At 48.2% G+C, this 16,057-nt stretch overlaps 1 protein-coding gene across 1 annotated transcript in view; it reads right to left on the reverse strand.

Moving 5' to 3' along the window:
* The window catches only part of CCDC60 (coiled-coil domain containing 60), a gene marked incomplete at both ends in the record, with an annotated part of 97,140 nt that overhangs the window by 45,296 nt on the left and 35,787 nt on the right, over window positions 1–16,057 (reverse strand). Inside the window, one exon of the mRNA XM_079763296.1 lies at window positions 6,002–6,081. Within this exon, the coding sequence (XP_079619422.1) occupies window positions 6,002–6,081 (80 nt within the window). The remainder of the gene's footprint in view (window positions 1–6,001; window positions 6,082–16,057) is intronic.

Consider the following 16,057-nt stretch of genomic DNA (forward strand, 5'->3'; position numbering starts at 1 on the left):
TGCCTTTCTTGATGTTGGGTGTGTTCACTTTGTGAACGTCTGTTGAGCTGTAGGCTGAATGATTTGTGTGCTTTCCTGTATTATGTTATATTTCAATAGAAAGTTAAAAAAATTACAGGGCTTAATGCATGCAGCATCTACGCTAAGTGGTGGATTAGTGCTTTATTGTTCAGCCTGTGGTTGCATCCATTAGAGTAATGGCTTGTTGAACAATCCCAATAGGAAGAGATTTAGAATTAATATGGAAATCCAGCACTCACAGCTGCATTTGCACAGCCTCCACTTATGAACTTGACTTTGCCCCCCCCCCCCCCCCCCCCCCCGCCCATCCTGTTGGCTCCAGCTGTGCTGAAAAGCATAGCCTTCCCAGGTTCAGAATCTGGGATCCGGTGTGACATGCTGGCTGCAGCCCCATGACTGGGGACAGGGAGACATCCATGTAAAATAATCACTTGGGAACGAGAATGATGTAATACACACAGCTACCATTTACACTGACCACGGCCAGGCACTCTGCTGAGTGCTTTATGTGTACTAATTCATTTAATCCGCACAACAGCTCTGCAAGGGGGAGAAAGTGTTTTTGTAATTCTCCATTTTGGGGATCAGAGAAACTAGGCAGGCTGTTCATCACTACGTGGCTTGTAAGTGAAGGAGCTGGGGTTTGAACCCAAAAAATCTGGCTCAAAGCCTGTGTGGGCTCATGGGACAGAAGCCAGGCCTGTGCTTGCTGCCCTGAAGTAGGTTCCTTCCCGGCCCAGCCTCGCCACATGATCTTTTTAAGGATGCATCTAGTCACCCACCTTCTTCCCTCCGTTCCCCTGAGCCTGATGCCTAGGAAATGCCAGGGGAATTCTGAAGCATGCCTGCGTTCATTCATTCAACAGGTATTTCTTTTTTTTTTTTTTCAACAGGTATTTCTTAATCACCCACTCTGTTGTATCCCATATCATAGAAGAAGAAACTGAGGTCTACAGAAGTGAATGCATTTGCTCCATGGCCACCCAGCTAATAACTGGTAGAGCTGGGACTTGAACCCACAGCTGCCTCCAAAGCCAGTGAATTTTCACCTGTGCTATGTGAGCCCTCCAAGGCCGGCTCTAAGGCGGAGCACACTACCTGTTATCTGGGGAGGAATTTCAGAAAACAACGTTTTGAGTAGACCCTTTTGTGACAAAAGGCTCAAGGTTTCAAGATATTTTGATGCTCAACTTTGATCTTCTAGTTAAATTCTTTATGCCGTGGAATCCTCTGAGGCAGCCCTGGCCACAAGGAAAGAAAATAAAGACATTTGCCTTTGGTGGAGAGTGGTGCAAGGAAAGCAGAGAGGAGACTTGCCCTAGAACTATGGCTGCCTAGAGGCGTCAAAGACACAGGAAGACACCAGACACAGGAAAAATGGGCAGGGAACCCAGGTCACATTGAAGATGATAAAAATGCAATTAACCCGAGCCAGGGTCCTCCGGCCCTCAGCAGTGACCTACCCTTTGGGTGTGTGGCTGTTTATCGGTTCTGGGCTAAGGACACGGGGCCAAGCATTTGCCTTTATTAATGTCTGCCTGCTGGCTGCAGGGTATGAGGTTGATGTGATGGGGGGGGGGGGGGGCGCACGCAGTAAGGTCTTCTTTGAATGATTTATAAAGTGCAATTCAGAAGCCTTCACTTTGCCTGCGTCCAGGGTATTGACCAGTATATAAATCCATGATCTTAAATGTTCTGGGGCTTTGAGGCAAGTCTCAAATCCAGGGGAGGGGTGGGGGGAAGAATCAGGCTCGAACTTCTAAATGAGGACGTTCCGGTTTACAGGCTATGGATGTGAAGGTCCTGGGTGTTGAATGATGAAATGTAGAAGCTACTGAGAACAGCAATAAACATCTTAGGTCAACGACATGTTTTCCAACTATTTAAATTCACTAATTAAAATCAGCCTCATTCGTAAAGGGATTTGGGTGAGGTTAGTTTCTTCTGCTGGTCGCTTATACCCCATTATAACACACATCATTGTCTCCCATTCACAGGAACCTTGTCTGTTTTGTTCATTGCCCTGTCTCCAGTTTATACAAGGATGCGCATGCACACCTGGCGATACCTGGTACTCAATAAATATTTGTTGAAGAAAATGAATGTGCACAAAAAACAAAGGAGGAACCATGCCTAACCTCATACAAAGAAAATAGCTTCTTCCTTCGCCAAAACCCACCCTTGTCCTTTTTAATTGCCTGGCTTCAACTGCCCATCAAAGGTAGGTAGAAAGCGAAGCCTCCGACTGCATGAACACGTGCATAATGCGTGCCCCGCCGGGGTCCGCCGGGCGGGGACTTCGCTCCTCACTGTTTATTTGCTATTGCCTGTACCTAATGCAGCATTACCATGGGGAAATCATGGCTGCAGGTTCAACTTTTCAGTTGTTCGAGTTGCCGAGGTGTTTTTTCCTTAAAACACTCCCAATGCAAAGCACCCGCAGCGTCGGGGACGGGACGTCAACCGGGTCAAAGAACTGGGCATGCGCAGATGCCCCCGTGTTGACTTGGGCGAGGAGAACCGCGTCAAGTGAGGGCACAGCGGGCTGCTCCGCCGCCGAACATCTGGCAGAGCCGGCGAAGAGGAGAGCCGTTAGGTTTTTACTCTTCTTAGCATCATGTTCAATTGGCCATGAAAGCAGGGATGGTACGATTGAATTACAAGCGGGCTGAAGTATTAAATAACAGTCTAGCAGATAGTCAAGGCGTCTGGCTGGATTCTAATAGGCGAAGCAGACTTGGAAAACAAGACGTGGAAAAGACAACATCCTCTTTGCTAATAATTCGCCTCATTTGACCCTGGGAGGTGGGGCCGTGGGGGTTGCACCTCTTTTCGAAGAGGCGATTCCCCTGGAAACCAGGGTGTTTCCTTTGGAAGGGGGGTCGTCGCTTCCTTAAATGCCAGTGGGATCCAGGAGAGGGGCCAGGTGGGACGTTTTATTGTCGATTCTTGTTTTCTTGCCTGTGGCTTTTCTGTCTGGCTTTCCCCACATTCTCCTTCACGTCCAGACCTTGGACAGCTAGCCTGTTCCACGGGAATGTTAAATTCGAGCTAGTTTCAGAGCCATCGTCAATGCGTCGGGCAGGAGAGAGAGACTCGCCTTGCTAACTCAAGGATGGCAGAAAAGCCACTGTCGAAATCACCCTTTAGTCAGGCCCCTCTGTTATACTGGGTGAGTGGGAAGTTCAACCCTGGTTATTTTGGGGGGCATGTGACCAGAGGTGTTTAACTCGGAGGGGACAAGCAAGCCCTGATTTATAGCGTTTGCTGATTTCTGTGACATAAGCATTCCCTTCGTGGCTGACCTTGAGCTGCCCATGTGATGTGAGTGAATGCGGAGCTGGGAAGAAACTTGCGGTAGCCCCACTTATACTCTTCCCATCAGACAGAAATAACCCCAAGCGCATAGATAACAACAGGAAAATGTATGAAATCATTAGGAAATGATGAGTTTTGAGTTTCTATTGCCTTTGTTTTAATATCATATATTTAATTGTAAGTTTATACAATTTAATTTTTAACAATAGCTGTGTTTGATAATTGGGACTTAACACAGCTCCAAGCATCTCTTGGTACTTCTCCTCTCGGCTCTTGTCTACTCTAGAGAAGATTGTGGAAATTCTCAGTTCTCAGGCTCTAGAGATTCTGGTCTGTACTCGTAGCCGGGGATCTGGTTTAGAATCATCCACCTCAAGGCTGATAATATTCAGCTGTTAAGGACTCACATGGTCTTCATGGCTGTGTATGGCCAGGGTCTGTTCTGGGTGATAGATGCCACAGCATGCAGATGGTTCTGTATTTCGTACCTCCCCTCTGATCCAGGTTCCCTCTGCACCGTTCCTTCTGACGCCTGGAATATCCTCCAGGTGCAACCATGGAGCCGAGCACAAATCCCGTTGGGAAGCCCATCTTCAGCCATGATGCTGTCCCCACTCTGATAACTCCTGCTTCCTGAACCTACATCTTCCCTGTCCCTGGGGCGTTAGGCTTCCCAAGGCATCAGCCTCCGAAGCCCTCCAGCCTGTTTTCAAACACTGTGGAGGCCAATGTGTCCACAACTAACAGGAGAGTCCTTGCGGGTCCTAGTTCTCAGTTCTCACAGCCACATCGTTCACATGCCACCCTCGAGTTTGGCTTCATGTGAGACGCTGAGACTGAGGCCCATCAGCCCCCTTAAGCCTGGAACGTTCTCTGCAGCATTATCTCGACCTTGGCTATTATATTCCTGTGGCCAGGCTGTCAGAGAATACCTCAGACTGACTGGCTTAAACAACAGACATTTTCTCCCAGTTCGGGAGGCTGGAAGCCCAAGATCAAGGTGTCAGTAGGGTTGGTTTCTCCTGAGGCTTCTCTCTCCTCCACCTACAGAGGGCACCTTCTGGCATGGCCTTTTCTCTGTGAATTTATATTCCTGGTGTCTCTTCTTCTTATAAGGACACCATTCCTATTGGTAGGGCCCTAACATTACGGCCGCATTTAACCTTAATTACCTCTTTAATAGTCCTGTCTTCAAATACAGTCACATTGGGGGACTAGGTCTTCAAGATAAGAATTTAAAAGGGGCACAATTCAATTCATAACAACTATTGAGTACTTGGAATATGTTTGGCCCAAACTGATACGTGCTCTAAGGGTAAAATAGACTTGGGTTTTTCATCATCATTTTTCATCCCTTTTCATCATGTGTTCAGAGCAGAATGTAAAGTGTCTCATTAATACCGTTTTCTTACCGATTCCATGTTGAATGATAATACCTTGGGTATATTGGCTTAAGTAAAATATATCATTAGAATGACTTTCACCCGATTCACTTACTTTTTTCAGTGCGGCTACAATGGCCTGCATTATGTTTCCGCTAGAGAGTGGGTGCCCAGATTTCAGTGCGGCTACCCATGGCCTGCATTATGTTTCCGCTAGAGAGTGGGTGCCCAGAACCCTCCAGAGCTGACGCGGCCATTCCTCCCGTGTCAATGCGAGGTATCATTCTCTGGGGTCCTGTCTTGACCCTGCCCTTAGTCCCTTTCACCCTTTCCTTCTCCCGCCTTCTTTGCCCTCACCTTCCCGCCTCCTGCGGGGCTCAGTCCTCCAGTTCCATCAAATTGTGCTGGGGGACAGGTCAAGGGTGGGGGAGCAGCTGGGCAGTGGGGGAGGAGGAGCTTCCAGATGGTGGAGGTGGAGAAAGGAAACGTCTCGCTGTGATTTGCACTGTGGTCTGGCTCCGAGTGAGAGACGCTCAGATAAACAGACCTTCCACGCTGCCTGCATTACCCCCTGGGCACAGCCTTGTGCATTTTTTGCTAAGAGAGCCTCCACATCTCACTCTGCCTTGAGTCGCTTGGCCCAGGGCCCTGTCATGATCCCACCTTGGATCCTTCCAGCTCCCGGGGAGGAGTTAAGGGGAGAGGAAAACGAATCCCCTCTCACCGCCTGGGGATGAATGGAATGTGGCCCAGATCTGAGTTTGCTCCCACTGTCATGGAGGGAAGTGATGGGTGGGCCGGGAAGGGCACTGTATTAAGGCCACACAGGGGCATTTCACCTGGTGCTTCTAACAGCCTCCCTTTATAATCATTTCACAGGTGAGGACCCAGAGGCTCAGGGAGGTTAATGAGTCCTCCAGTGTCACCAGCAGGCAGGTTGCAGGGCCAGTACTGAGACCGAGCCTGCCCGACTCTCAGCTACCATGCTGTAGACCCAGAGTGAAAAGAAAAGACTTTTGGAGAATACAGGGACTCTCTTGAATTGGATTCGGGTCCAGGCAGGAAAGCAGGGGACTGGCACGCACAGGAGTGGGGACAGAAGTCTGGTACAGGAACTCTTTGAAAAGTCCAACCAGGAAATGCATCCTTCAGGGTTACCCTCCTGTAAGTCAGGGTTGGGGCGGGGCACTGGGACTTGGCAACGACTCGTGGGCGCCACCCCGTAGCCTGATCATCCCCGTCAGGCTGTGTGTGGGTTATTCCATGCGGGGCTCACCCACCGGCTTCGCATCAGGTCTTTTTTGAGGTTTATTATTTCCTTCTCCATATACTTGATGCTCTTCACTGGCTTCTCCGGGACCTGATGGGAAGCCAAGAAGTGAAAGAAAAGCATGTTAGTACAACCGTTACCAGTGGAACCAGGCTGCAGGGGGCTCGCGTGTTCATCTGAGGTCTCTGATCAGGCTGGAGCGGGCTGGGCAGCCCAGCGTCCTTTCTACACCAGCGAGGGGCCATGTGGGACAGTGGAAATAGCCAGGGCTTTGGAGACAGGCAGACCTGAGCTCTGATCCTGGTTCTGTCCGGTGACTGGCTGTGTGACCTTGGACAAATTATTCAACCTCTCAGTCCTCAGTTTCATCAGCAGAATGGGGGACTAATTCCTACCGTGTTGTGACAATGAAATTAATTGCCAAATTCCTGACTCATAGCAAGCATTTGAAAATGAGGCTTCTATTATTACTACTATCTTCAAAGAAAAAGTGATCTCAGGGTGCCTTGTTGAATTGGTCAAGCTTCACTAGGACCGGGACTTCTTGTAACGTTTCCTTTATTACTTAAACCAGTTTCAATTGGCTTTTCTGTTTCCTGCAACCATAAAACTGCTCTTTAAAATATGCTCCCCAGCGTGCCAAGGCAGTCTAGTCCTCTTACCCCCTCTCACTTCCCCTCTGGAGACATCAAAATCAGGTGCCCCCTGTCCTGGTGCATTTTGTAGTGAAGGCAGGGGGATTGGCCATGTTGAGCTCGAGCAGGTAAATCAGATTGCCTCTCTTCCTCATCCTTTTAAGCACCCCACTCACTCTTTTCTTCAGGACCAGAGTGACTTTCTTAAAAGATATTGTGAATGAAACATACTTGTGAGCAAAAACACACACACGCTCACATTTCCTCACCAGGTAACTTGAAAATATGTGATCAAAACCCTGCTTGATGTCATAGCCATGTGCCCATCACTCTCATAAACGGCTCCTTTCACCCTCCTCAGGAAGAAACAACAACGCTGTCCACATTTCAGGCACACCCCCCCCCCCCCCCCCACATACACACACACACAATTCCCACTTCATTTTAGTTGCCTGTGCACCAGAAATTCACATTATTGGAACGGAGTGAATTTGTATTGACCTAATGGGTGCCGAACAATCTAGAGCAGCAAAGCTGAATTGTGCCCTCAACTTGACACAACACTTTAGCAGGACAGGAGCCTCCCCAACGCCCCGCAATTATGTCTGCATTTTGCTGGATTCTCAGGAAACCATCTTCATTATGACCATCGTTTAATTGCAGTGGTAATAAGCTGGCAGTAATAATTGGCTTTGAGTGAGGGCAGTCTGCTTGTCAGGGCATTTACAAACACCATTCGATATGGACACAAGTCAGAATTTACAGAGCCTCCACGAATCCCTTCTGATGGCAGTACCACCATATGGGTGACAAGCCTTAGAAAGACATTTCCTTTGACCCAGCAGCTCCAGTTCTAGCCAAGGAAATGATGCATAGGGATGAAAAGGCATCTGTGAGCATATCTATAATGGCATTGTGAACAATAGTGCACAACATCTCCATGTGAGCAGTAGCGGGGGAGGGGTGTAAATCACAGTCCCTCCAGACAGCGGTATGTGATGCATTCGAATTTGGTGCTAGTATTTATTGTGGCTATCGACGTCCATGTTACAAAATATAAAGTACTTAGATCATAGAGAGTTTTAAGACTTATATTTATAAAAATCAATAGAAATTTCTAAAACTTTGTATAACCTGACATAAATTACATTTTAAAACATCGATAGATGGCAAAGTTTATGCTTAATTATAAAACAAGCTGGAAGGAAATATAACAAACTGTCAATAGCAATATTATCTCAGGGCATTTGAATTATACATAAATAATAATTTTTAACTTGGGGTTATCTTTTTTCCCTAATTTTAAACTAATTTACATATATGACTTCTGTAGTAAAATAATAGTGTTTTTCATGTTTATAAAGCAATTCTGACTAATTCTACCAATATAAGCAAAATGTGATTTTTCAATGCTATTTTAAGTTGAGTAATCTAAATGTCTGAAATGATGAAAGTTAATAGTTTATTTTAATGCACTGTATTAAGCACACTGCAGGGTCTAGGCAGGAAATCAGAGCTCATGCGGGTAGTTCAATACAGGGCATTTAACTTAGGGGAGCAGGAGTGCCAGAGCTGAAAAGCCAAGTTAGTGATGGCAAGGCAAGCTCGAGATTAGCAAAGAAGGACGGTTCCACCCCCTCCCGGGAAGCCAGCTGGAAAGGGGGCTGGGAAATGAGGTTACAGGGACCAGCCCCCCGGTGGGGAGCAGGAAATGGAAATGAAGGTCAGAAACAAATGATTATGGTGATAGTTTATGCAAATACTTGGCTTCAGGTGCTGACCAGCTACTTTGGGACGATCTAGCTGGTTCTCCCTTTGCAGATGGTAACTTTGTGTATTCCTTATCTTTTCATCCTAAGCCCGAGACCCCCAGACTTTTCCATGGCTTAGATGCATATCCAGAATTCTTCCTCCCCACTCCGTCCCCTCAAAATCATTAACGAAACCCACGTGTCTAGGGAATCCAGGACCCTCCTATTCCTGCCTGCTTCTTTCCCGAGAAGTGTTGGGTACTGCAGATCTGTGTGGACCACCTCCTCTGGCACCAGAACTTTCGTGTTCTAGGCCTCACACCCTTCGGTCCTTATCGCTGATAAACAACCTGGTGCTAAATATTTCCTCCCTGACACTGATGAATGTGTCTCCCGACCCAGGTTCAACTCTACATTTAAGATTGTATTTTGGTTATGAAACTAGCTAATGAACATGGTAGAAAAATCAGGAAAAGATAAAAACTTAGGAGAAAATAAAAGCCGAGTACAACCCCATCACCATCTCTTTGATGTCCTCGATCTTGCTCTCTGTGACTGCTCCCTGCCAGCCGGCTTTCATAGGAGCCACCCTAATGCAGTGACTTCAATGTTCTGGCCTTGCTTCCCCTGGGAGTGCCATTGGCCCTGAGAGCTTTCCCTTTTTCCAAGGCTTTGCAAAGTGTGGGGGAGGCCTCCATTTTTTATTTCTGGGAAAACAGAGTTGAATCTCTGGCCCATCTACCTTTTTTCTACAGCAGATGGCTTTTCTCTGACCCATCTGTCAATGGGTCTTGGGAGCAGGACTGTGAGAAATACCAGGTGTTCAGTCAGGAGTCAGGGTAAACACTGATGTGTGTGTGTGTGTGTGTGTGTGTGTGTGTGTGTGTGTATGGGGAGTGGCGGGGGGAGGGAGGAGAGAGTGCAGACAGACTCATAGTGAAGACTTAGGTGCGGATGATTTTGGGGGGCAGGTGTATTCACATTTAATATTCATGTGCTGGGCCCTAATGTGGCTCAGTGGTTAAAGTGTCAGGCCAAGCACCCAGGGACATGGGTTCAACTCCCAGTCAAGGGCATGTACCTGGGTTGCATGTTTGATCCCCAGACTTAGGGCATGTGCAGGAGGCAACCAATTGGTGTGTCTCTTTCACATCGATGTTTCTCTCTCTCTTCCTCTCTCCCATTCTCTCTAAAAATCATTGTAAAAAGTAACCTCGGGTGAGGATTAACAACAATAACAAAAAAAAACTCATGTGCTGGAACTGTTTAAATAGCAGCATCTGGAAGCAACTTGGTGGAACATGACGGCTGAGAAGTAGGAGGTGATGGGAAAACAGGGTAAGAGCTTGCTTTGTTGTCTGAAAGACTCAGGTTGGCATCCCGGCTCTGCCACTTAGGTGTTGAATCATCGCAGGAAAGTTACGTACATACCTCCCTGAGTCTGTTTCCCCACCTGTGAAATGGTGCTAAGGCTGTCCTACCAGTAACTTTATTGTTCATCCATGTGCCATACAGGAGCCCAAGTGCACGAATCCATTTAGACCTTGCCGTATTATTCTTCCCATTTCATAGAGGAGCAACATGAGGCTTCAAACACTGAAAACACCATGCTATTAGTCAGAGGCTGAGTCTGGATTTGAACTCAAATTCCAGTGACATAAAAGCACGTGTTCGTGATTCTAGCTCATTCTGCCCCCGCCGCATCTTGCATAGTGGGGGCGAAATAAGGGAGAGCTGTTGCCAGTTGTTAATTTACATATATTACCTCCAAAGCATGCCCACTGAATTTTAGTCACAAACATTTTTATATGACAGAAAATCAAGATGATTTGCCGAAGGTCATGGCCGGAAAGCCAATCTTTTAAATATCTGTGGTTCTCTTTTCTTTTATGAAAAAATGTTCCCAACCCTTTGTTATTTCTTATAATACGATCTACTTCCTAGAATCAGATTGAGATGGAAATGAATTCCTGCTAAATGTACTTGGGCTGATACAGACATCAGGGGAACAGCTGGGAGGTTCTGTCGAGTGGTGAGGGGGAAGGGAGGAGCAGGCAGTAGGATGAACACATTTCAGAGCATTATGGAGAGGCAGTTAAGAACGAGGTAGAGAGTGGGTACACTCCATGGCGAGAACGACATGCGAGCCCATGGCTTGCACACCGATAGATCCTTAAGCTTTTGTTGGTGTCATGGTAGTGATGGGCACTTCCCTTCAGGGAGAGTGAAGGTCCTTTGTCATAAAGATGTAAGGCAGGTACCTACCTATTCACACGCAGACCCTCCAAGATGAAATATGATGAAGTATGCTATTGAATTATTTTTTTAAAATTTTAATCCTCACCTGAGGATATGGTTTTGTTGATTTGAGAGAGAGAGAGGAAGGGAAGGGTGGGGGTGGGGGTGCGAGATAGAGAGAAACATTAATTAGTTGCCTCCTGTTAATTGCCCTGACCTGGGGTTGACTGGGATTGAACACGAGATCCTATCATCTATCCGAGTATCAGTGTGGTATACCCCACCATCAAAGGGACCTTTAACTCTTACAAAACACTTCCCATATCTGTCACCAGCAACGTCCACTCTGGCAGAGAATGCCTCACCATGAGAGCAGCTGAGAGCGGCTCGCCTTGGACGGGGTGGGAGACTGGGGGAGGGAGCTTTGTTTCCATTGTTTTACTTAATCCTCATGCCAACCTTGATGAGCTATCCTCATTCCTATTTTATTGAAAAGGAAATCCGGGATCTGAGAGGTTAAGCCACTTATTCAAGGTCACACAGGTAGTAAGAGGTGGAGCTCATTAGCTTGTGTTCCTCGACACCCTCCCCTACCCTTATCTAACCCAGGGGCCAGCAAACTGTGGCCTGTTGCTGGTCTTTGTAAAGTGGAGTTTCACTGGAATATGGTCACTCCCATTCATTTACTGTTGTGAACCCAGGAGATCCAGTTTCCCATCTATAAATGAGGGCCGTGGACTAGAGACAGATGTCAGTCTGGTGGCCTCCATGACCTCTTCAATCTATGCAGTATTTATAATTATCGGCAATTCATTTCTACTTTAGAAATCATGATCTTTCACATTCACACCCAGCTTCCTAGCTGTGCAACCTGAAAAGTTTCAGAAAATGTGGTGTGTGCCGGCTCCTTTGTGAGCGGGGTGGGCTGTGGAACGAGGGGATGCCCAAGTCTCCTAACTTGACAAGTTGTTGTGGAATTGCTACACATCAGCACTGTGCTAAGCATTTTGTGCCACCGGCCTCACTTGCTTCTTTCAGACAGTGGTTAATAGACCCGTTTTACAGAAGGAGAAATGGAAGAAGCACAGAGGATGTTATCCTAGGTCCCATAGCTGGTCAGGTGTCAGAGCCAAGACTAGAATCCTGTTGTGATGGTTAATTTTGAGTTTCAACTTGACTGGGACACAGAGCAGTCATGTGTTTTGTCGAATGGGTATTTCTCTGAGCGTGTTTTTGGAGGAGTTTAACCTTTAAATTGATAGACTGAGTAGAGCAGATTGTCCTCGCCGATGTGGGTGGGCCTCATCCCATCAGTCGAAGGGCTGAATAGAGCAGAAGGCTGCTCCCAATAAGAGGGAAGCTCTCTTGCCTGACGGCCTTTGCGCCAGGGCATCAGTTTTCCCCCTGCCTTCAGACTTGACTGAAACATTGACTCTTCCTGGGTCTTGAGCCCACAGCCTTCAGACCGGAACTTACACCACCCGCCCTCCCGCTCTCCAGTTGGACAATAGCAGATCTTGGGACTTGTGAGCCTTCGGAATCACATGAACCAATTCTTTATAATACATCTCTTTATGTCTAAGTCTATATGCATCCCATTGGTTCTGTTTCTCTGAAAGACTCTGACTAATACATCTTGTATTTAGAACTTGGGTCCTCAACTATTTAGCCTCCCAGAAAATACAGTCTTTCCCACCAGTCCTTCATGTCAGAGGGAAAGGCACTATTCTATTGTGTGTTTTTTCTTAAATCCTCCGTTTTCTAAGGTGGTGATTGGTTTGAGGAGAGGAAGATGAGTGTGAAGGACGGGCACTGGAGAAGCACAGAGAGAGGATGAATGGTCCCAGTTAGTAAAGGCGACTTGTGTGTTATGCAGGGTGTGCAGGGAGCCTTGGGGCTGGGGAGGGAGGAGCTGATGGGGGTTGTGTGTGTGTGTGTGTGTGTGTGTGTGTGTGTGTGTGTAAAAAAGTTTAAAGGACTGTTTTATTGGTTTTTCTTCCATGGGAGGCAGTGTGACCCTCCCCTCTATCTCTTCCCAGAAACTTGCGGTGAAATCTACATCACACACTGGGGTTTGGGGAATGGGAATGGTGCTTTGAGGGGCCTGACAAGGTGTGAGCCAGGGGTGGAGGGGCAGGCGCAGGGGGAGAATAGGATGTGGATTCGGAGTCCAGGCCCCCGTGTGACATCAGGTCAGACGTGTTCTCTGTACCTCAGGGCTCCCACCTGGCACCTGCCCAGTCTCACCTAACGTCTGTGAGGGAACTAAGAGGCATGCTTGGTGCACAGGTTTTGTGAACCTAACATGCCAAGGCAGTGTGTCCCTGTCCTTGTCCCTATATCAGGAGTCTCTGGGGTTTTTACAAAATGGAATCACAAATTACAAATGAAAAACGTAGCATGAGAGAAATTACAAAAATATTTCCAAATAAACTAAGGGCAGATTAAGGCTATCAAGAATCCCAAGATAGCCCTAGCTGGTTGGCTCAGTGGATACAGCGTCAGCCTAGGGACTGAAGGGTCCCGGGTTCGATTCCGATCAAGGGCACATGCCCGCGTTACGGGCTCCATCCCCACTAGGGGGCGTGCAGGAGGCAGCCCATCAGTGATTCTCATCATGGATGTTTCTCTCTCTCTCTCCCCCTCCCTTCCTCTCTGAAATCAATAAAAATATATTTAAAAAAATAAATAAAAAGCAGAAATAGAAAAAAAAGAGACCATTTATAAAAAAAAAAAAAAGAATCCCAAGATAGATAGCAATGGTAGTGATGCAGCAATATAACAGTAGGTGGCGCTAGATGCCATAGCTTTCAATCAAGTCCGGCTTTCCCACCTCTCATGGAAATGAAAATTAGCTACCAGCCTCAAGGAGCCCCCATTAGCTCTGGGATTGACCAACAGCCAATGTGCTACCCACCCAGTTTAAAACAAGAGAAAAAGAGACATAGAGAAACTTGAATCAAATGCATTAACCTCATAAGCTCTTTTGAAAGACTGATATGCGAGGCGGGCAGTCCAGCTGTTGGGCACCAGTAGGCAATGGAAATCCACAAGGGCAGCTGCTCCAAGTCCTGGAGGAGTTGCAGGACGCCGGCCCCGGCTGTGGCCACCGCCTTCCAGCAGTGCTTCTGTTTAGTAACCACAACAGTGCCTGACTCCTCAGCACCTCCCGTGCGTCTAGAAATGCCCTAGGCTAGAGATGGCAAATGGACTCCAACTCCAGTGCCTGCTTCAATCCACCCATCAGCAGTGTTGGCTGTCTGGAGCCGCCTGCAGTCCAGCCTCCTCGGAAAAGGCTCTTTGGTTGATTCGCAACGTCTGCCATGGCCCCAGGAAGGAAAGCAGTTCCTGACATACCCCCGGGCTGGGCACTTTACCTGCCTTTTCTCATCGAATCCTCATGACCACCCCAAACGGTCAGTGTTGTAATTATTCTTCTTCCCATTTTAAAAAATGTTTTCTGATTCAGGAACCAGAGACCCTTATTAGTTAGATAACTTGCCTGAGGTCAGCCAGTCCAGTTCACTGTAGGGCTCCCTGTATTACCTTTCACACAAGTTACTCCCTTTCTTGAAAGGGAGACAAGCTCCTTGGCGATTCATCCTAGACAAACGAAACAAGTCGGGACCCAAGAAAGCCAGTCTCCTTCTGTGGTGTCGGGTCAGGAGTTAGAGCCCAGGTGGCTTCAGCATCCCTCTCCCGGGAAGAAGATACTAGTAAAGTCGACTTCTTTGCAGAATTCACGCAAACCCGCTGAAGGCCCGGAGAAACGCAGCCTCCCACGGGTTAATAACTGTCCACTCCATCACCACCTGAGGAGCAGGAGCAGAGCCGGTGGTGCAGGGGGAAGAGCCGAGAAGCAGAAGGTCTGCTGGGGGCTTGAGTTCCCCTTGGAATGAGCCTCCATGTGACCCCGAGGCTGCTGTGATACTAATTCCATGATGCTGTCTGCGGGATGCCATTTGGTGTCCAGCGACATGGACCATGCCATGAGCCTGGGATGGGTAAGAGCAGCTCGACTCTTTCTTTTTAAAAAAATATATTTTTACTAGAGGCCTGGTGCACAGATTCGTGCACTGATGGGGGCATGGCCTGCGGGGATAGGCCTGCTATGGGAACAACACTCATCCTGGTCAGCCGAGCGACTATGGACCTGCCCTGAGCGGCTGTGGATCCACCCTCTGAGCGGCTGTGGATGGCCCTCTGTGTGGCTGCTCCCACTGTGGGAGCACCACTCATCCTGGTCAGTGGAGCGGTGTTCCCACTGTGGGAGTGCACTGACCATCGGGGGGGGGGGCAACTCCTGCATTGAGCATCTGCCCCCTGGTGGTCAGTGTGCATCATAGCAACTGGTCAACCAGTTGTTCTGGTCGTTCCGCCCCTGGGCTTTATATATATAGATTGATTTCAGAGAGGAAGGGAGAGAGAGATAGAAACATCCATGATGAGAGAGAGAATCATTGATCGGCTGCCTCCTGCACGCCCCCTATTGGAAATCGAGCCGCAACCTGGCATGTGCCCTTGACTGGAATCGAACCCAGGACCCCTCAGTCCGCAGGCTGACGCTCTATCCACTGAGTCAAACCGGCCAGGGCTCGACTCTTTCTTAATTACCTACCGTGAGTTAGAAACTGGCTGCACTATGACAGGGAAAAGGCACCATTCCTGCCCGCCAGGAGCTCCCCGCCAGGAGGAGACGTAGGAAACGTCACTCGGCTGCATGTGCCGGCATCAAACCCACCGTGGCTCGCCTGAGCGGAACAGACGTGGAGGGAGAAGTGTTTCCAACAGAGGGGGCGGGAGGGCCTGGAGCGGAGAGGACGCGGGCAGGGGTGGCGATGGCCTTGGACACAGGAAGCAGTGTCCTAAGGCTGGTCATGCTGCTGAAAAGCCGTCAGAAGCCACTTCAGTGAAATAAGCTTAAAGACGAGGGCCCGAGCTAAGGACCAGAGATGAAGTCTTCAGTTTCATGTCATTTCATTTGTTTTTGAACAGGTAGCATTTTCATGTGGTTTAAAAACACACAAAAGGGTATGCAGTTTTTTAAAAAAGATAGGCTTTTATTCATTTTTACAGAGAGAGGAAGGAGAGGGAGGAGAACCATCCCTGTGAGCGTGGAACTGTCACTGTGATGTGTCACCATTTCTCTGTCCCTGGAGGAAGGACGTGTTCCCTGTGTGTGGCCCCCTCTGGTGGCCTGGCTTCTGCCTGAGGGTCACCCTCTGGTGGCCTGGCTTCTGCCTGAGAGTCACCCTCTGGTGGCCTGGCTGCTGCCTGAGGGTCACCCTCTGGTGGCCTGGCTGCTGCCTGAGGGTCTCCGGAGCGGGCACAGGGCGGGGCTGTGAGCACAAGGCTCTGTATTCCCAAGGTTAAAAGAAAACCAAGCAGCGCCCATTAAACGTGTTTCTGTTGCTGTATTCTGCTTCCCTCTTTATGATGTCT

This window comes from Cnephaeus nilssonii (genome assembly GCF_951640355.1).
Source record: "Cnephaeus nilssonii genome assembly, chromosome: 22".
NCBI lineage: Eukaryota > Metazoa > Chordata > Mammalia > Chiroptera > Vespertilionidae > Cnephaeus > Cnephaeus nilssonii.